The sequence below is a fragment of the Cupressus sempervirens genome, chromosome 5 (genome assembly GCF_028749045.1).
Source record: "Cupressus sempervirens isolate cs-2001-9-10 chromosome 5, ASM2874904v1, whole genome shotgun sequence".
Classification (NCBI taxonomy): Eukaryota; Viridiplantae; Streptophyta; class Pinopsida; order Cupressales; family Cupressaceae; genus Cupressus; species Cupressus sempervirens.
Genome location: NC_143122.1, coordinates 628,182,619 through 628,206,070, shown reverse-complemented (window position 1 = coordinate 628,206,070; position 23,452 = coordinate 628,182,619). Strand labels below are relative to the sequence as shown.

The following is a 23,452-nucleotide window of genomic DNA, read 5'->3' as shown; positions in this document are numbered from 1 at the left end:
ATCTGGCAACAGGTGCAAATGTCTCCTTGTAGTCAATTCCTTCCTTTTGTGAAAATCCTCTTGAAACAAAACGTGCTTTATGTTTTTCTGTACTGTCGTCTACAACATGTTTAATTTTGAATAGCCACTTAGAGGAGACAATATATTTCCCTTCAAGTCTAAGTACTATATCTAATACATCATTCTTCAGAATGGATTGATACTCTTCTGTCATGTCATCTTTCCATAATTGGTGTTTAAGGGCTTCTAGTAAGTTCAAGGTTTATAATCTCATTCATTAGAGCCACATAGTTTGATGGTATGTTAGGCCTCTTACTCTCTCTAAAAGTGCCTTTAGGTGCAGCAAAGTTTTTTGCTTCCTCAACAACCTTTCTAGCCTAAAGGTTGTTTCCTTTTTTTAATATTTTGATTTTGCTCCCTAAAAATTTTGGGATCAGTTTGGATTTCATTAGAGGTTTCTTCTGGTTGCTCCCTTTGAGGCTCAAGAGTAGGTTCTTCCTCCATGTTCTCAAGTGAGTCCTGAATTTCTAATTTATCTGAGCTCTTTGACCTTTTGAAGGCAATGTCTTCCTTGAAGGTGACATCTCTTCTCAACTCTACTTGGCCTTGTTCAAGTAGGTATATCCTATGGCCTTTAGAAGTTTCACTGTAACCTACAAAAATCCCTTATTTCCCAGAAGGTTCTAATTTTGTCCTTTCTCTTTAGGTACATGTATGTTCTACGGGACACCCAAATATCCTAAGATGGCTTATATCAAGTTTTATCCTGGTAAAGGCCCCTTTGGGTGTTTTATTATCAAGATGTGAGTGAGGACATCTATTTTGTATGTAGACAATTGTTCTTTGAGACTACTTCCCAAAATAAAGTATCAAGATTTTGATCATACATCATTGACTTTATAGCTTCCACAATGGTTATGTTTTTCCTCTCAACCACCCCATTTTGTTGAGGATTATAGGGTATAGTAAACTCCCTCTTGATCCCAACATTAATACAAAATTCTTTAAAGATTTCTTAAGTGAATTCTTCCCATTGTCAGATCTCAAGGTTTAAGTTTCTTTCCAAAGGAGTTCTTTGTTAGAGCCTTGAATTCTTTAAATTTCTTAAGAAACTCTTCTGACTATTTACATTTCAGGAAGTAGATCCAAGTCTTCCTAGAGAAATCATCCACAAAAATTACATAATATAGAGACCCTCCGATAGATGGGGTTGACATAGGTCCACATAAGTCCGATGAGACTAATTCCAATACATATTAAATTTTTCTTAAACTATTTTGAAGGATCTTTTAGTGTTCTTCCCTAAAGCACACCCCTTACATGTCCCATTATGGATTTTGTTTAGTTTGGGAAGTCCTGTCAATAATTTTTCCATAGATGTTAGGACTCCAAAGAGTATATGCTCTAATCTTTATGCTAGATTTCATTGGAGCCATAAGTTTCATGAATGAGTTCTTGTTTTGACTCAGTGCAGAGTTTGTATAGGTATCCATGTCGTATAGCTATTGTTTTAGCCTTTAGCATTCTTTGGCCAAGCCAAGACTTTTCCATTCATGGAAGTGACTCTATATCCATTATCTTCTAGGGCAGATATAGATACAAGGTTTCTTTTTATTCCTGGTACAAATAGTACATCTTGTAGTTGAATAGTGATAACCAAATCTAATTTCATGTTACAGGTCCCCACTCCTTTTACAAGATGTGCAGAGTCATCTCCGATGTTTACCTCTTCCTAAATTTCTTCAACAGTAGTATCTAGATGTTTTCGGATTATGGTGATGCATCTAAATGACCCACTATCAATCACCCAAGTATTAACTTTATTTGATACATGATTTGATAGTGCTGAATAGAATAGGAACTTCTCAGGATCCTCTTTTGTATTTGTTTTTCTGACTTTAGCATAGGATGCTTGTTTCTTAAGTCTGTCAAGGCATTTGACAGCATAATGTCCATATTCATCACACCTAAAACATTGGACTTGTGAAGCATCTCTCCTTTGCTTGTCGTTTCCATGAAAAAATTTCTTCCTTTTGAAGTTCTTCTTCCCTTTCTTATGATGGTGGGTATTCACAACATCGAGGTCTTCATTTATGGATTTTCGTTTGATTCCTTTTGGTAACTGCCTAGCTTCTTGTAGACAGTCAGATCTTAGGCAGTCTAACTTTGGGAGTTTTGACCTTGCACTTATGCCTTGTTTGAATGATTCCCATGAGTTGGGTAGTCCACTTAGAGCTATTAGGGATAGTTCTTTGTTTTCTATCTCATATCCAACTACTTGATCCCTTAATTCTATTATTCTCATGAAGAAGGCATTCACAGATTCTCCTTTATTCATACTTATGTGATTCAACTATGTTCTGAGTGCAAGGGTTTTGCCTGTATTATTTATCTCAAAGATGTTCTCTAGAGATTTTAACATGAGGTATGTAGTTGTCTTTTGTGCCAATATAGGTACTATGTGGTCTCTCACAGAATCCACTATCAATTTCATAGCTTTCTTGTTATTTTCAATCCATTGGGAGTTTTCTGGCTTGTTTTCAGGTTCTGTCCTTTTATCTTTTACATATGAAACTACTTCGTTCTCATCTGATATCATCATGATTCTCAATTTCCATGCTATGAAGTTGTTGGCACCCTCAAGGCAATCCTCAAATCTGATTGGATTTTTCATTCTGAGTGATGGAAATGTGACAGTACTTTATCGAAGTAGGTAGTTTGATTTCTCATGTTTACCTTTAATCTTCCTAACTAGGCTCTGATACCATGTAAAAGACTGATAAACTTATATCAGACTGTTGATTCTGATCTATATTTATATTAGACTGCAGCAATAATGATCTGTAATTTACTTTGCAGGTAATAATGAATCACTACAAATATTAATCAGATAGCATTCAATGTGGAGACAAGAGTTTCTGCAATTTTCCTTGATAGTCAATCTGATGACTGTAAGAAGAGATAGAACAAATAATTGAGATCGATGGTTCTGATCTCTTGCCTTCGATCATATATATACACCTTCTAAAGTCTTGTTGTAAACTCTCAGTCCCATAGACCTTTTGTGGTCTTTTATTGGACATTAATATTACTATCTTACCTTATCTTATCTAAAGGTCACAGGACAAGTGGACGTGTCTATTCTGAAGAGGCACAATGAATTGTTATGTCAAAGAGCCCTGATCCTAATCGGTTGTTTATTATTTATCAAATAAATATTCATGAGCCCCAATCTTAATTAGGTGTTCACATATATAACAAATGGTCATCGATTGGATTATGAAAAGATCATGATACTATTAGTGCTAGATCAATTTAGCAAATAGTAATGCTATGTTCAAGAGACTTGATCAGATTCTAGACTTAGCACGATATGGACAACTTTGGTTAGATGCAAAGATGATTTTGCTGATGGCAAGAATAATAGTTCTGATTGACGCTACCATATCTTAACATCACTTAGGGGACTTAAATTTGTTCATTCAATGAATAACGACTTCTTGCAATTCTATAGATTTGGCTTCATAATGTGGAATGAAAATATAGATTTTGTTTTGCCAAAACTCACTCCAACTCTAACTTAAACTTACTAACTTTGACTACTTCTACTTCTAACTATGAATGGAAGGAATCATGGATGGACTTGGGCTTTGCTAGATGCAGCTTAATCAGCGATTCTACCTACCTAGTGCAAGCTTCTAAGGAACACTCAAATGGTGTCCAAATCAATATCTCCTCTCCAATACCATCAAATGGATGCAAACTAAAGATCAGATATCAATTGTCATTAAGTGATATCAACCATTAGCTAACCACACAAGGCACATTTACAATCAACAAGAGGCTAGTAGCCCGGATTCATTTGAGTCAAGCAAGTAAACATCCACAATTACTTTCATTCAACTAAACTACTTGAACATGAAATGAAATCTACTCCGATGTGACTCTTGACCAGTAACTCTAGACTTCTTTATCCTTAGCTTCCTCTTGACTGGTTGTAACACATTTTGCAAAACAGATATTCTTAGCCATTAATGACAACACTCAATGCTTGTCCTATTCTTCATATCAAAGATATTTGTAGGGTCCCAATCAACATTAAGATCTCACTGGATCCAAATTCACATAGCTCCAATGTAAGCCTTAGATGTTATCCTTCTCTATCTAAACTACATACTTGGTTAAATGTAAACAAGATTTATCTAGGTTCTTTGATTTCTCTTGTTCATATTAAACTTGTTATAGATAGTATTTAATTTTATTATAGCCATTGTACGTGTATTTTCTTCTAACAAATATCCAGCAAATTTTCAAGGGGCATATATTAATTTATCTTCTTATCATCCTTATCATAGATACCGTTATTTCTTCCATCCCCAAGCACATTTTGGTAAATCCATACTATTTCAAATGAGTAAACTTATATTTCTAGTAATGATAAATATTTCAAGATTTCTTGATCCTTTGAGTCGTAGTACAGTTATTTTCTCAAATATTATTGATGTCTCTATGGGTCCCTTTTTTCTATCTTTGAATAAACCTAACTACACAAAAATGAGACCATATCCTCTTAAGTCTATTTTAGACATAGAAAGTTTATTTTTATGGAATTTATCATTTATTTCCTTGGAATTTAAGTTGATACTCATAAGATAGACACTATTACAAACATTTCTCCACCTAAAAACATTACCAAATTTCATAGTCTTCAAACGAAGATCCAAACCATAAGTATGTTTATCTCTCAATTGGCTATTCATACGCTCCCTTTCACACATCTTCTAAAAAAATATGCCCTTCCAATGGGATGAGAATTTTCAAAAGAAAATTTATTCAATTAAGATTTATTTATTTATTCATCTTATTTTTGTCACTTGTATAAAGACCAAATTTCTTCTTTAGCATCATCCAATGTTTTAGACTCCTTATTAGTTCAGATTCTAGAATGACAGTGATGCTAAAGAAAGAGCAATATATTGCATTAGCCACATTTTACTTGATTATGAAATAAGATGTTTTTGCTAGGACTTATGTGACATCAACCTTCTGAATCTTTGTATTCATGATTTTCTTAATATTATTTATAAATTACTTATAAGAGATAAAATTGTTTCACTAGCAACGGTAGAAGTTGTCATGTAAAGATGAAGTTGCATTTATTGCTTGGTGTAATGCCCCGCCCGAGAATCCTTGGAAACAAGGATCAATCAAAGAATGTTATTTTTGGGACATTGCAAGGATGTACCTACATAGGATGCAAATTCACAATCTCCCATTTATTAAGGCACCTAGTCATGGACGGCCTATCGTAAGCAATAGATAATGGTGTTGTTATGAGTCCAAATCAAGTAGGTACATCTATAAGAGGGCAAGAAGTGTTGATTACTAGATGAGGATCAGGTCTGAAGCGCAAAGAAAGCATTTAGAGCAGCGCATATGCAAACTGTACAAGGTCTCCTCAGTTGAATTCCTTCCGAAAGAGGGCAATGCCAAGATTGAAGAGAAAATGCGTTATTACGAGAGTGAAGAGTTGAGGAAGAAGAGATTGAAAAGGGTGGTAGCTTTGGTGAAGGGAAGATATTACAAGGTGTGATCAATTTGATATAAGAGTGTGTTCTTTATGTGATAAATCCACACAAAATATTCTACCACTTTAGAGAAATTTGTTGATATTCAGTAAGTTTGTCGGTGACAGGGCACTTCATCTTTTCCTAATACTGGTTGTGTGGACGGTGCTCTTCACAGAGTAATAGATGCGTCACCTTCTAACCCAGTTGCAGATGAAGAATTTCACGCATCCATCTCATGCATGACAGAATAAGTTTGGTAGAAGGAAAAGAACCTTTGTAAGAGTTGAGTACAGTAAAAAAAAATTATGAGTTTGAGGAGGATAAAAGAGGGATCCTCTCTGTAGGGAGAAGTGGGAGGGTGGAGGTAAGGAGGAACAAAATAGATTCATTTTTTGTTTTTGGAAGAATGAACAACGTATTATTGTTTTTTTATTTTCATGGTTGTGAACTTGTTGGTTTGATATCTATAAAATCCGAACAAATGTTTTATTTTGTGTCAGTCGTTTGTCGAGAAAGATATTGTTGCAAGAGCAGTTGATGGTGAAGATGGGTATGTCCTTGCACTCCCAGCTTTTTCAAGTCAGGTGGTAATTCGACATCGGTGAAATGCATGAGTGAACATAAGTCAGTGTTAGGAAAGCACAAAAAGCAATGTTGGTTGATAAAAAAGAGATTGAAGATGGGGTAAGTATTATCTGGTTGCCATAGGTTATGCATTATTCGGCTCATATTTTTAGTGAAGCACACTAAGTGTTGTGAATTTCATTATAGCCCGCTCTTAATGGTAACGGTGGTGTTCAGGGGTGTGTAGAAGAGCGGCCTACAATTGAACATCTCGAAGAAGCGATATGTTTACATGCAATTTAATGATCGATAGAGACTTTTGTGTACGAACTGTTGATAGTGGCGTCCATACAATTTAATACCTATATTGTTAGGTTATATGTAATGCAAGTCAACAATGCTAGGGTATCCTTTAACACTCCATCCATGATGGAGGCCTCAAATAGAGATGTATGTAATGTATTTTGGATTACTATACAAAGGAAGATTGGTGAAATTTGAGAAAGCCTATTTCTAATTTTTGTGGGCCAGGACATAGCGAGCACAAATGTTGCGATGTATCACAATTGTTTGGTTGAGCGATCCATAAGGCTAGTTGGAACTATAAGCTCGGTCACATCGAAGAATCCAAACTCTATACCACCTAATACTCCTAAAAATGTAATGCCCTCTCCGTGTTATACTGAGCTCTATATATTTCAAAGTGTGGAAACAATTCCTTCACTTGTTGTCTTTGTACAGGATTGTGGCGTACAAGAAACAACATATTCAAATAGCAATTTGGGCATTGACATGATTGGTGAGGATGCACCTATGGAAAGGCGCATGGAAAGTGAGATAGTTGCGTAGGATGAATCTGGCTTATATGATAAGTCGCAGATTCCTCGTAAATCAGTAAATGTCATATTTGTATCCTTTCTTTCTATTTGCAAGCAGCAATATAATTATAATTTGGACAGACAACCTAAGTTTCCTCTAAGCATATTTTACAATTGCAGGGAGCTGTAATGATCCGACCTAGTAGTATGGTGTCCGAATAACACAACTAGTGAATGGTTTGGTACGAATGGCAATCCGTATGTTGCAGAATGGGGTCTGTACGGTGGAGGCTATGCTTAAAACAGGTCATACAGTGGAGAGGGGAGGGATGTTGCAGGGGTAGTACAGATGAGTCCGTACGGTATAAGGTGAAGGTTGTACAACAACAGAAGAGGGGGAACCGTACAGTGGTGGTAGGATGAAGGAGAATATGGTGGAGAGTGGACATGAGAATGACCGTACGGTAGGCCAAGATGGTCGTACGACAAATCAATATGGTCGTATGGTAGACTTGATGGTCGTACAGCTGGATTTGGTGGTCGTATAGTGCGCTATTGGGGTGGAACGATGGAGTTGGAGACCTCTCGGAACGAGGAGATTGTGTTGCAATTGATATCAATACAATATATTCACCGAATATGTTATATAACGACCGAATGAGTGATTTAATACAACTCCAAATATATATATATATATGCTACAAAGATGGTGCTCCGACTTGCCAAAATCGAGCAAATTAGTATAGATACGGAATAGGGTGAGGGTTGAATCCCACTGAAACTGCAAGAGCCAAATAGGGAAGATCTTTCACTTCCGAAATGGAAAAACAATCCAGAACTCCAACAGGAATTCGCTATACAAAGAAATAATTAAATCACATACCAACAACTACCTAGAAGCTGTGCTTAAATACCCGTCAGGGAAACCTTTCCGAGGATGTACAAAGATAGCCGACAACTACACTAAACTACAGGAACTAAAACAAAGATGGGTCCAAGATATACTAAATCAATCGGCCCATTGACAAAAGTTTAATTAATGATTTATTTTATGACAAGCACATTACAGGAGCAAATGATGATGAACAAGCCAAAGAGGAAGCGGTTTGCTCTTATGGTATCGATGATCATGTAGACCTGCAATCTCAGGGTAAATTGGTAGGTAAAGGCATTATCAAAGGTGTGGGTAGGGATGTGATGTGCCACAGCAAACGACTTTGTGAGGGGGCTGCAAAAGTGAAAATTGTAGAGGCTATTGAGCCGAATGCTAGGTTTCCCTACCCTTATTCTTTTTTTGAAGTTTTAAGTGACTTATTAAATTATTTTTAAGCGTAGAACATCTCATAGGTGTGATAGCCCTTATTCAATTGGATCAAAATATGCTAGTATGATGCTCAATTTCTTGCACATAGCACCAAGATAAAGGCACTTCATAATCAAGTTTGGGAAGAATTTGCTCAAGTGCTTGCTAAAGAAAATTCAATTCTTTTAAAAGAAAACAAGACAACAAGAGGCACAGGCAATTACTAGAAATTGTTAGGCATTCAAGTGAACAGGCAATGGAATTGGATGAAAACTCTTCTTTTTCTTATAGAGATGTCAATAGGAAGTGGTAATAAAAATTTCAACAATCTAGATATAGTGATCACTTTGTTAACCAATTTGTAGATAGAGAGATTAGTTAGAATAGGCCATTACAAATTGGACCATCATCAAAGTTGACGTCCTAACAATTGCTGCCCAAATGCAAACACTCTTTGGAACGATAACATCTCCACCTATGAGTGAAGTGCAAAAGGTTTATGCCAAATCAATGCAATATAAACACATAATTGTAGAAGCCCAATTTTGAACAATATACACAAATTTTAAGATATCTAATTCAAAATGAGAAAAAGTGGTTGGATGACTCTTCCTAGATGGTTGAAAATAAGAAAGGATGGTCATCTAAGTCCCACTACAATATAAACAACTATAGGGTTCTAGGTAAAGTGGAAATGTGAAAACCTACAACAGACCATGACCAAATTATCAACTACCAATGTTGATTATAGGTATTCTGCAGTGATGTTTGATGAAAGTTGCTTATTTTTGTGTATGAAATTTATTGTTAGATGTTGTCTCACAACAAAAAAAACACTTTAATCTAGGAGAATGTTAAGGAGACTGAAGCTTCATGTCACAGTAACAAAAATGATGTGATCAAATGGGTTAAAGTACTAAAGGTTTGAATTGGAATACATTTGTAGTTTCGTATGAGTTAGAACTCAATTGGCTTAGGAATATGAATGTATATAGATGGATGCTAGTTAAATGGATAATTACGACCCATTTACACATGTCAAATGTGTTGATACCCAAAACGTTGCTCCACTTTCTAGAACCATATCTCACTCACAAGGTCAGGATTGGCATCATGCACATGAAATGAGCTCATCAACAAACTATGGAGGATAAATGGCCAGCTCTATGAGTGTGGGTTAGATCTCCTATGCTTCAAGCTTTAGCTTAGACTTGGGAAGGTGTTTTAAGAGGTACACCTCAATAGACATTACTCACATAAAATATACAATCAAGACTGTGCAAACACAAACCTTATGAAATAGATTCATTAATTATTCTTTAAAGATAAATCCTCGGTTGTGATACAAGTTTTTATAAACACCCTAATTACTCCTACTCCCAAACTACTAATTTGTGGTTATGATTTTCTAAACCACTGATGTATTTCTGATTTTAAAATATTTGATATTGGCTAGGTAGGGAAAGAGGCCAGCACCTATCCATTGGGCTACATAGTCACAATTAGTAAGAAAGAAAATTATAGATGAAGCTTAAAAGAAATGATCTGAGCATACAGACCATCAAAGCACAAACATTACATAGAGAGCATACTTCGTAATCCATATTGAACAATATACATCCATTTAAAAAATGCAAAAGGCCATTACAAAGTTCGTAATATTTGGAATGTTGTTACATTCACCAATTTCATGTTATAATTATACCAACAAATATGGAAAGGAAGGACCTTTACAACTGTCAAAACCTTCCTAGAGAAATACAAATATTTACCGAATGCCCATGCATGCATCTTTGTCCTTTACATGCTCCAACAATCAATAGCCATCCTATAATTGGACGAAGCGTGATTTGAAACCCTAGAAGAAACTTTACACCTACATTGCCTCAGCCACCTAAAGGACCAACCTCCTCAAAATAATAACATTTTCACAACATAAACCAATAACAATGATATTATACCATCCATCATAAATTTTAGCAGTTGAGGGGATAGATGCCATTAATAAGAGTAGGCACAATAGATCAGCAACAAAAAAACACCATTAGGTCACCAAAAAGCATGAACCATGCCTAAATGGTCCAACACTTGAAATTGGCATTATAATCATCAGACCTCAACATAAGGAGCTATTAAAGGTCAAGCCATCATTCAACCTCATTATTGCGTGCCAAAATAGGCCAATAAAACAAGCAATGACAAAACTAAAATCTTGTCAAAGCACTTTGTTATCAAGACATGAAGCATCAGATCTCAAGTCCACCCTCAACTGCATGCTCATTGTGTAGAGGAACAAGAGAGACCATGAAGTCTCACTATAAGACCCCCTCTAGGGCTTCAACCTTCAAGCCTAGCACATACCAAAGAACATCAAACCTAAACGAAAACACTTACCATTGATGCCCTAATCAACAAAAACCACACCAAACATTGAGCGTCAAGCATGTGCCTTGGCACATGCCAAATAAGCAAACAAGAAGATGGAAAGAAAGAAACCTAAAGACAATTTTTTAAGAAATTGATCTCAATGGCCAAAGAGAAACTTGGAGCCCATTAAAGCTTCTCGCAGTTCCAAGTACCATGGGAAGATTTGACACAAAACACTGTGAACTAAGTTTGAAGTTTTGTTAGTTCCTTAAACCACCAAAATCTTCAACACATCATACTTAGCTGAATTTTCCCAAAAACTTGCCAAAAAGAAATCAAGGCCACCTAAGAAGCTCATCTGGCAGATGACCACTTCTACCACACTCATTTTAACCAAACAAAGCCGGCAGAAAAGAAGGTTCCTAGACCAACATCAAAGGCCAATATCAATTGTAGAACTAGAAGAAACTCCCAACACAAACACTAGAATCTTTTTCTTCTTCTTTGTCCATATGGAAAGGGAGGCCAAGAAAGCATTTGCCACTGGACATCTTCCCTCATAGAGGAGATAAGAGTTTGCCAACAAATATCCCAATCCTTCAGCAGCAAGCACATACAGATACAGAGCAAGAGGGCAACCCTTCCAAAGAGATTGGTGGAGACCAAATGTCTGTGATTGGCAGTATTAATGGATGCTACTGAACATCTTCCCTCCTCCTAGCTTTCCTCTTTTCCTAAACACTTTCACATAGTATTTTCTTTGTATGACTCCATTCCTTAAAAGTTAATTATCATCAAAGAATACCAAAGTGATGCACAGAATTTTCAAGACTTAGAAGACAATGATTCATTTGCTCTCTTTTTAGGCAACCAGAAATATAATGATAATGCAATCAATCATTGGCAAGAACGAAGAAAAGTGTCTAATTCATGATGCAAGAAGCCACCAAGATGGAAAAGTAACCTAACAAATTGTACTTATAAGGCTAATGCTGCAATATTTCTCCTCAGGGAGCTATTAATTTAAACAATGCACTCAAGGTTCTATGCAATACATATAAATTTTCTAGTACTGATACAGAAGAAAAACAGCACAAGGCCAGGAGAAGTGATATTTATAAAACAGATAAATTCAAATGAACAGAGTCATTTCCAATCATGCACCACTAGTGATTGAAAACTTGATTGTAAAAATAATTATACAACACAATGAAAGTGACTTACATGCATAACAAGTACTGAGCATCTGACATGTTGAATCTTGTTAATATTCTGCACATACAGAATCATCCCTATTCAACTCTGTTGCACTGATTTGAAATCTAACTAGTTCATTACGATAGAGGCATTAAATCACATTTTAATTGCATGTATCTTACAATTTTGAATGCCAGGAACTTACTTTGAAGATGTCAAACCAAAATGTCCTTTTGACAGGATACAGTACACGGATGCCTGATAGAATGGCACTCTGAAGAACAACAGCCCTCAGGTTCGGTAAACGGGAGGCCAAATGTAATGTTGGTCCACTTCCAACAGACTGGCCATACAAAATCAAGTCTTCATGTCTTATTCCATAGTCTCTCTTCAAACAGTGGTATACTGCTTCTATGTCAGCATATGTATTAAACTCAGTTGCCTGCACATTGTAACAAACACTGCAAATAAGCTTACCTTCTATAATGAGCATGAGAACATTCAAAATGTGTTGACAGAAACAGAAGACTAAGTAACAATAAGAATCATCAATAGCTTCAATTTGTTGCTGATATTGACCCCAGCAATTAAGTTGCAAGTATAAAGAAATCCCCAACTTAAAGAGAGAGAAAAACTTGGTAGTATCATTCATCTTCCCCCACATATAGTCTCAAGGAGAGGATCCAATTTCTCTGGCCATGATGTGTTATACGATTACCTTTCCGGAAGAAGCTCCATATCCTGAGTAATCATAACTGTACAAATAGACCACAAAAAAAAACGATGAATAATTACTAATTATCAAATTATTTTTCCATCGCATTGATCAGAAAATTAACTGCATTCCAATTACCAACAAGCAGAAATGTGTTATAGTATGAAGAAAAAAATACTTTAATAATTGAGTCATACTATGGTTGTTAGAAAGCACAAAACTCCAGATAAAAACCAACGTGGCACATTTCCAATTCATAAATGAATTTGAACAGAAAAGCCTAATCAGACCTGCTAATTTCATACTGCATGAACATGTTAATGAGATCTCATTCGTAACACTACAGAGATATTATTGTATTCGCTTATATCGGAAGTGAAATGGCTTACTTCAGTTTTTATTAGCATCTAACATGAAGATATCATGTGGCATATCATTTTGACTTGACGTCACCATGCTTGAGTAACAATGCTCTGCATGCAAGCTTAAACATCTTTTCTGAGTATCATAATAGTTGTTGAAAAGAGTTCTGTGCATTTTAATAGTCTGAGCTTATCATGGCTCTATATTCTGTATTGTGCATTTTTCTGGGCTTGGTGGATGATCTGCATCATCGTGACTTGTATGTTAATGAGTATTTGCAACTGAATAATACTCTGAAAGTATATATATTTTGTGTATCGTAATTTCTTAGTTGCAATTTGATATTGATCATTGAGTGAGTAAGAGGTTTCATGGCTTTTGTTGTTATGCATTCCTTTTGCTCTAATATGAGGTGCATGATTAATATAGAATAGGATTCATAATTTGATATTTGTTTCCTACTTATTTTACCTTATTTTTTGGGGTTCACATTTGGCATAGAACAACTCAATGAATTGGTGGCAGTCATATAGGCATACATCATTGATGCACATAGAGACCATTCATCTCTTGTGACATTTTTACAGTTTCTCTTGTGTTAAGAGGAAATTATTTATATATAGCTTTATTTGTTCTATCAAGACAAACAATCTTTATTCTAAGAAAGTTGAAAAACTTATTGCTATGTTGCTATAACAGTGCACATACAAGAACAGTCTGGCAATTGGGTGGGATGTAATTTCTAAGGAAACAATGCAGATTCATGATGATCAGATTGCGCTCAAAGGGTTTAGTTAGGTTCATATTGCACAAGCTGAACAATTCCACCAATTCCAATTACGAGGAGTATGCCATGGAAGTTACAGTGAAAAATGAGTTAGAATAGCCTTGTTTTTTGTGTAACTCTGTACTTCATATCTTGAACTTGATGAAAGTAAATATTATAGTATAAATGCTTAGTTTGATCACTGAATCAGTTAGTTGTCAAATTGTCAATGTACACCTTCAGCACTTTGTACAAATTTCAAATTCTTCTACTCTTTTTTGAAAATGCTTTTTCAAATATTCACAACTTTTTCATAACTACTTTCCTACTGCTCACGCCCCCTGCTTGTTACACAAGCCAAATGATATAATAATGAGATGTTTATTAACAGACAACAGCGAACATTCATATAGAATGTACAAACAATATGTTTCTAAAAAGAAACATACATTGACAGAAGACAGAATAGGAAGCTTTCCTATACAGACTAAAGACGACTAGATGACCATTAAAGATAGACAGAAGACAGAATAGGAAGCTTTCCTATACAGACTAAAGACGACTAGATGACCATTAAAGAAACATTCTATCTTGGAAGATATTATCCTAATACCCTCCCTTAATGGTCATTGTACGGATGTCGGAACATTCTGCAGTGGTTGAGACCCTCCCTGGATCTGTGAATTGTTAGGGACCAAGAACTTTTGTATAAGAGTACTATGACTCATAACAGACTGCAAGAAGCCACAGGTTTTGTGATAAAAACCCAAAAAAACAAAGTTCTACAAACCATCATTTTTTTCATGAAAAACGGTAAAAACCCTAAATCCCACACAACTTGGTGTATTACAGAACCCAAAGAACAATTTTTAAGGAAAAACTTAACATACCCAAAAACAAATCTCACGCAAATATCGCTGGTTAAAGATGACTGGATATGTTTTTTGAAGAAAAAAAAGATCAAAACCGAACAGGCACGGATTTAAAGAAAATGTTTTAGTTGGCCCAGAAGATCCCCACGTAAACCTAGAAGAGATCCCAAAAAACCTAGAAGGAATCTGAAATCGAAATGAAATTCCGATTGGTATGGAATTTGAGGCATAGAAACCTACGCACCCAGAAAATTCTGATGACCCCATTGAGGTTTCGGAAAAGCCACCAATAATCTACAAGTAGATATTTGAACTGGCAAGAGAATAGGGAGTTTTGAAGGAAACCCTAGCCAGCTGGAAAAAGCTCAAAAACAATGCAAACAAGCTTCAATACTGAAGCTTCAGGTGAAAATGGTTGTTGTTGTTCTTAGAAACGACCTTGAAAGAGGTTGAAAATGTTGGATGAGCAGAAGAAAACACCACAAAGAGACCACGGGTTGCGGAAATGGGTGCACGAGTTTCAGAGAAAAACAATGGCATCTGTGTTAAATTCGTAACTCTGATTACCATACTGATCTGACTGTGCAGATAGCACATGCAGATAGCACAGAGCTTATCATTCTGAAATACCTTATAGAGGCCTATTAGTCCTTGTCTAAACATGATCGGCAGGGTTTTTGAGACAACTATGTACAAGTATTATCTTAACTAAATCTTACTTAAGTAATTCTCAAATATTACCTTCTTAAGATCGCTGATTATGAGAAGACATGTATGGGCCGACCTAGATAGGATCATGTCCCTTCAAGGGGCATGCCCTTTGGATTCAGTATTTATGTAGGGTGTGGTTGAAGCTTAAGGACACACAATTATTAGAAGTTTGCTCCTTGAGCAATACTGCCCTAAAGACAATTTGCAGAAAGTAAAATCATCTTCAGAATTATACTTATTAATTCACTCAAGTCTGAACATTGAAGATTATCCTCAGCAAGTACAAGAAGAAGGTATAAACTAAGTCTGATTTACAACAGAATTTGTAGAAACTTTACATGGTACCAAAGCTCTGGTAGTCGAACCTAGGCTCTACAAATTAAACGATCGGACTTTACATATCTAGCATCAGTCTTCTATCTTCAATGGCATACACAATCAGACCCGAGGACGGGTTTGATGGGAAAGAACACTTCGATGCTTGGAAATTCAGAATCATGATGATTCTTGAAGAAAATGATGTAAAACAATTTGTTGATTCAGCATCCAAAACAACCTGCTGCTGAACCTCATAAAACTATCTGGAGTAAAGAAAACAAGAAAGCCATACAGATCATATTTGATGGAGTGAAAAATGAAATAGTACCCATGCTAACAAAACATCAAACAGCATTTGACATGATGAATGCATTATTAAATGCATATGAGGTTAACAATGCAACTACAATTCTTGCACTAAAAAGGCAACTAAATCATATACAAATAAAGAAGGGAGAATCCATGAGGGAGAATCCATGAATTCTTACTTCCTAAGGGTTGCTAGTCTAAGAGATGAACTTGCAAGTATATGAACCATAATTAATGACACGGAACTAACACTGATGGCTATAGATGGATTACCATATTCATTGGAAACATTCGCACAAGGAGTAAGTGCCAAAGACAATCTTCCTGACTTCAATAGACTTAAGGGAGATTGTCTTCAGGAAGAATCCAAAAAACTTAAGAAAGGGGGAAAGTTGAAAACTAAAGATGAAGAACTTCATGTTCTTAACACAAATTCCTATAAAGGCAAGAAGAAAAAGGGTAATCAAAAGAATGACAAACCTAAGAAAGATCTATCCAAAATAAAATGCTTCAAATGTGAAAAGTTTGAACACTGTAGATCTAATTGCCCTGAGAATTCTAAACAGCAAGTAAACTATACAAACATTACTAGGGAAGAAGATAACTATGATCCCGAGAATCGTGTATTGTATTCAGCACTATCAAATGAAGTCTCAACTAAGGCATGGGTGATTGATAGTGGATCATCTCGATATATTACAGGATACAGAGAAGCACTAGACTCTATCAGAAAAAATTAATGGCGAAGTCACCATCGGTGATAATTCTGCACATTCCGTCAAAGGAATTGGAAATTGCACCTTGAAACTAAAGTCGGGTAGTTCTCTTCTTCTCAAAGGAGTACTCTATGTAGTAGGAATAAAAAGGAATCTAATAACGATTACAACACTTGAAGATGATGGACATAATGTTGCATTCATGGACGGTAAAGTAATGACGTGGGCTAAGAACTCCTCATTTAAGAAAGCAAAATTGATTGGTCAAAGAAAGGGTACTTCTATGAATTAAATTCAAAACCTAGTCGACCCATTCAAGCCTTAATTCATGAAGCTGCTGATATAAACAAAATATGGCACAGAAGATTAGGACATCTAAAGTTCAAAACCTTATCTACTATGGAGAAGATGGTTACTGGTTTACCTAAGTTAAATAAAGATTACTCAAGCATATGCAAAGGATGCACTTTGGGTAAGAACACCAAAAGTTCATTTCATGATAGCACTAAAAAAACTAACAATGTTTTGGAATTAATCCACTATTTTTTATGTGGACCTATGTCTGTTCCTTCTCGTAATGTCTTTAATGTCCCCACTTTCCGATTAGGTTCGAATGTTGTAACCTGCAACCATTTGTTAGTACAATATCAAAAGTTGTATGTAAAACATATTAGCAATATTAGATTTAAGAAAATACTAATCTAAATACTACCCAAGCTATCCTTCCTAATCCTTCGGTAGAGATCTTTTCTCCAGTCACCTAACCCTCTGGTGAGAATTTTATCTCGATTAGGTAATTTTCATAGAAAAAGCTTCTCCCTTAGGCCACTTTGGGATCTCTAATAACACTACTTGGTAGAGATCCCACCCCTACCAAGTCTCTTATCTCTAACATATGCATATGTTTCACCAATACAATATATATTGTCCCTAATTGATTCTCTATAAATCTTTCTTTGAATCCCAATTTGGAATCTCAACATTCATAGATAATGCCCTCTAACCTCTGAGTTCCCTTTTAGAGAACTCGACATCCATAACGGATGTTCTCTTCCAAGCTTAACTCGGTTCTTATCATGTTATAAGTTATTTGATAAATAAGGCAGATATAATACCACCCCTATGTTGCCTCTAAGGTTACACTGAATTCTCTATGATCTTGATCGTATTTTAGTCTCTCTTATTCTAGAATTTAATTCTTATCAGAATAATGGACTGTCATAAATAATGACCAGTCCCCTGATGGTCTTTGTTTAGTGTAACTAATAATTCCTCTGTCTCCAATTCCTATATTTGCTGCTGGAAGTGCTGAGTTTATAATGCCAATATCATTATCTTTTATCGTTCCTATACACTCTGTGATGTGGATATATTTCTATTCTGATGTATACATGCATCTCTATCCTTTCTAATTTATTAGAGCTCTAAGTGCTATGGATAATCCTGTGTTTATGCTTGACCAGCTTGCCACACAATCACAAGTATTCCTATTTTTTACCTTCTCATGCCCTGATTATATCATTTTCATACTGACATTGTCTGTTATTCTTCAGAGCTCAAACTGAGAATTCACATGGTCTTTCCCTCTCTATATTTGATGAACATTGTGTAGGAATCGTGTTTCTCTTAAGCATCCTTCTTCTACGTACACACTGCCATGTCTACCTTGTCGTTCGTGGCTATTCTTGGACTTCGTTGCCTTTCACCCTTTTTGGTCTATTTATTTGTTCGATTTGCAGTTTATTCCCAGTTGGCAGATCTGTGTTGTCGAGTCTTATACTTCTGTGATTTCTCTAGCTTGCATGGAACTTCCTCTATGCTTTCTTGTCACTTTCTCTCCAACGTATGCGTTTGTATTGTGCAGGTATGCAGAAATCATCTTGCTGTTTTTGTATCCAAAAAATATTCTTGGGTTCGATCCACCGCCCCTTGTTTATCTTTCTCCACAATGCTATTGTTGTCACCTTATATATTTATTTTTTATGTTCAATGCCGTGCCTGATTCTATTTGTCTTTGTCTTTATCATAGGTGTTGGGTACTGTCACTTTGTTACCGTTGATTTTCTATTCATTCGTCCCTGCTGATAGGAATGTATCTTTGTGTCTTCTATAGCTTCTGAATTCTTCTCCTCCATACCTCCCACTCTATCATTATTCCATGCTGCAGTGATAGTGTCAATCCCTCATCCTTACATCTGACATGGATGTTCTATTGATGGTTTTAAATTGATTTATTTGTTGACTCCAATCCTATATCTTGTCACTAACTAGAAATAATTCCCTCTGCCTTTAATTTTTCCTCTTATTCCATATTGGTATCTCCCCCCCTTTGGTTGAATCCGACTCCCTTCAAATATATGTGTCAAGATCTGGTTGTGACTCTTAGTCACACTCTTTCAATTTGTTAATTATTATTATTAAATAATTATTTAGTATCTATCTATTTCTATTTTCATTGTAATGTATTATTTTATATTTCAATTATATATATATATATATATATATATATATATATATAATATGATGATTTTATTTATAACGATAATATATCTTATATATTTATTAGCATGGATAAGGTCTCTATAACTTTTAACATGTTATATATGCATTAAAATAGATTGATTTGTATGTCATTTTTGAGTCATGAACACTTCTCTTGGAGGATTCTAGTACTATATACTTTTTATAGATGACTTCTCTAGAAAAACTTGAATTTACTTCTTAAAATGTAAAGAATCAGAAGAAATCCTTAAGAGATTTAAAGAATTTAAAACCTTAACTGAAAACTTATCATGACATAAAATTAAAACTCTTAGGACTAATACTGGAGGGGAATATACTTCAGATTTGTTTAAAGAGTTTTGTAAATAAATAGGAATTAAGAGGGAGTACATTGTTCCCTACAACCTACAACAAAACGAGGTAGCAGAAAGGAAGAATAGAACAATTATAGAAGCTACAAAAGCTATGATCTTTGATCAAAATCTAGAATATTATCTCTGAGCAAAAGCCTCTTGTATTGTTGTCTGTATTCAAAATAAAAGTCCTCACTCCTACCTTAGAGATAAAACTTCTGAAGAAGTCTTTACTAAGGTTAAACCCAATATAAGTCATCTTAGGATTTTTTAATGCCCAATATATATACGTGTTCCAAAAGAAAAGAGAACTAAGTTAGAACCCTCTAGGAGGAAAGGTATTTTTGATGGGTACAGTGAAACATCTAAAGCATAAAGGATCTTCATACCTGGTCAGAGAAATATTGAACTTAGTAGGGATGTAATATTTGAAGAAGATTTAGCATTCAAAAGAACCCTAAGTTCTAAAGATCCCTCTCCCTTACTTGGTTCTAAAGAAAATACTGAATCTGAGTCTCGGAGAGAGAACATTGAAGAAATTGAAGATGAAATTCAAAATCTCAATCTTGAAAAAACTCAAAATTCTAAGAAAAGACCACTTTGGGCCATTAAGGCAGTAGAGGAACCACAAGACTTCGCTGCACCATCTAAAATAGTCGAAGAAAGCAAAACACCCAAAAGATTTTCTAGTTATGCAGCAAACATGAATGATTTGTCTAAATCAAAACCAACCAATGTCTCAGATGCTATTAAACATACAGCTTGGAATGGAGCTATGACGAAAGAATACCAATCCATTATGAAGAATGATGTTTGGGAAATTGTTCCATGACCTGAAGGAAAATCTATTGTTTCTTCCAAGTGGATATTTAAAATAAAGCATGCTGCTGACGGTAGCATTGAAAAATATAAAGCCAAATTCGTACGCAGGGGATTCTCTCAGAAAGAAGGGATTGATGATGAAGAAACCTTTGCTCCTGTTGCCAGATACACCTCTGTAAGCGCAGTCCTAGCTATTGCAACATCGAAGGGATGGAAAGTACTTCAGATGGATGTAAAAACAAAAATTTTGAATGGAAAGATTACAGAAGATGTATATTTGGAGCATCCTCAAGGATTTGAAACTCATAACCCAAAAAAATTTGTTTACAGGCTCAAGAAAGCTCGCTATGGGCTTAAATAGGCTCCAAGGGCATGGTATGAAGGAATTGATAAGTATCTCACTGGCTTAGGATTCTCCAAGAATGAAGCTGATTCAAATCTATATTATAAAAGGGATAAAGATGATATGGTAATTCTGATACTGTATGTTGATGATTTACTAATAACAAGTGATGATCATCTCATAAATCAATGCAAGAAAGATCTAATCAGAGAATTTGAAATGAAAGATTTGGGACTCCTTCATTACTTCCTAGGACTGGAAGTACAGCAGAATTCTGACAGCATTATACTTAATCAAGGAAAGTATACATTAGATATCTTGAAGAGATTTGGAATGTGGAACTGCAAGTCTATGTCTTCTCCAATGGAGACTAATCTACATAAACTTAAAGAAGCAACAGCAGAATCACCTTCCATAGATTCTACTCTACAGACAAATGATTGGGTCCCTTATGCACTTGGTAAATACAAGACCTGATATTTGCTATGTTGTTAACACCTTAAGTCAGTTTATGTGTCAGCCAAAGGAGATTCACCTAGTTGCAGTCAAACACATTATGAGATAATTACAAGGCACTCTTAACCTTGGGCTCAAATATGAGAAAGTTGACTTGGATTTACATGGATTCACAAACTCGGATTGGGGTGGAAGTGTTAAGGATAGAAAAGCACTTCAGGATGTCATTTCAGTTTAGGATCAGCAATGATATCATGGATATGTAGAAAGCAATCTTCAGTAGCACAAAGTTCCACAAAAGCCGAATACATTGTAGCAGTGATGGCCTCTCGAGAAACAGTTTGGCTTAGAAAGTTACTTGTGAAATTATTTGGTCAAGCTATGAATCCTACGATTATTCATTGTGATAATCAGAGTTCCATCAAGTTTTCTGTGAATCAAGTTTTCCATGATAGGTCCAAGCATATTGAAATTCCTTACCATTATGTTAGAGATATGGTAGACAAGAATACTGTAAAATTAGAATACATTTGTACTGCAAATCAGACAGCATATATTCTTACCAAACCTCTCTCTCGAGTGAAGATAGATCACTTCAGGAAAAGACTTGGTATGGTTGAATTATAAAAAAAAATTATTCTTTAAATTATTAATAAAATAATTTTATTGTCAGGCCATTGACTGTTATCGGCTCCACCATTTGTATTCATTATTTAAGAGGTGATGATCTCTGAGATAATGAACACTTGTATAAAAGACATTATGAGAGATGACGATCTCTTAGATAATGTGTTGAACAGTAGAGAACTATTGTCAGATCTAGATGAGTTCAAGATCATTTGTGACATAGACATTTCTATGCCTTGTTTACCGCATAGGTTAATTAAGAATTGCACACAGACAATGAACACGAACACAAACACGAACAACAGAACTCTCATTATTATTCGCATATGCCAGAACATTACATTATGCTTCCATGATGATTTACAATAATCCCGAAGGGTGTATAAATACTTTTCGAAGAACCTTCCCGAAAGGGTCCATCAGCTACATACAAGAACCTTCCCGAAGGGACCCGTTGGCTACATACAAGAACCTTTCCGAAGGGACCCGTCGGCTACATACAAGAACCTTCCCGAAGAGGTCCGTTGGCTACATAACAAGAACCTTTCTGAAGGGGTCCATCGGCTACATAACAAGAACCTTTCCGAAAGGACCCGTCGGCTAATACAAAATTTCTACCAACAACATGCCTATGAGTCACAACTTCAATAAAGGAAGAATTTATTCTTCAAATTTTATCCTGTGTTCTCGTAGATCTTAACTTAGGATCATGTTGTGATATAGGATTACCAGTACCTATGAGTCAAAACCTGGATAAATGAAGAATTTAATCATTCATCGGATTTTATCCTATGTGTTGCATTCCATGCAATAGTGTCATCACTAGTATAAGTGATAAGTCATATCACAAGATGGTAATATGACGTAGTATCATGTGTTCAATGATACCACATGCTCAGAAAATTCGGATAGATAGAGTATCAATCTATGCTTAATCATCGTAATTGATGATGCTAGATATGTTATCTCTCAGTATGATTATCAAGTTAAGAGGGACTGTTAAATTCGTAACTCTGATCACCATACTGATCTGACTGTGCAGATTGCACAAAGCTTATCATTCTGAAATGCTTTATAAAGGCCTATTAGTCCTTGTTTAAACATGATCGGCAGGGTTCTTAAGACAGCTATGTACAAGTATTATCTGAACTAAATCTTAGTTAAGTAATTCTCAAATATTACCTTCTTAAGATCGCCGATTATGAGAAGACATGTATGGGCCGACCTAGATAGGATCATGTCAAGGGACATGCCCTTTGGATTCAGTATTTATGTAGGGTGTGGTTGAAGGTTAAGGACACACAATTATTAGAGGTCTGCTCCTTGATCAATACTGCCCTAAAGACAATTCGCAGAAAATAAAATCATCTTCAGAATTATATTTATTAATTCACTCAAGTCTGAACATTGAAGATTATCCTCAGCAAGTACAAGAAGAAGGTATAAACTAAGTCTGATTTACAACAGAATTTGTAGAAACTTTACAATCTACGATCAGGAAAGGGCACAAAACAATCAGCAAACACTTGCAGTTGCAGTCTTAGATGTCGCATGGACTGCAGAAGAGTCACAGCATTGGAGAGAAGCCCTCAAAATGAAGAGAGGTTGCCGCAAACATACACCAGGAACATCAGTTGCAGAGAAAAAATGTCATCTGTAACAAATACAAGCCCAGGTATGGCCACGCAGGTTGCAGACAATGTAGACAGGCTGAACAGAGGTAGAACAAGCAGACCCACAAAAAATGCTGCAAACTGATT

The 23,452-nt window shown here is 35.5% G+C and overlaps 1 protein-coding gene across 1 annotated transcript in view; it reads right to left on the bottom strand.

Moving 5' to 3' along the window:
- LOC149557464 (uncharacterized) overlaps positions 1-23,452 on the bottom strand; it is a 61,290-nt gene that overhangs the window by 32,867 nt on the left and 4,971 nt on the right. Inside the window, exons 2-4 of the mRNA XM_089832122.1 lie at positions 12,538-12,574; positions 12,025-12,261; positions 11,847-11,894 (exon numbers count right to left, since the gene is read on the bottom strand). Of these exons, the coding sequence (XP_089688248.1) occupies positions 11,847-11,894; positions 12,025-12,261; positions 12,538-12,574 (322 nt within the window). The remainder of the gene's footprint in view (positions 1-11,846; positions 11,895-12,024; positions 12,262-12,537; positions 12,575-23,452) is intronic.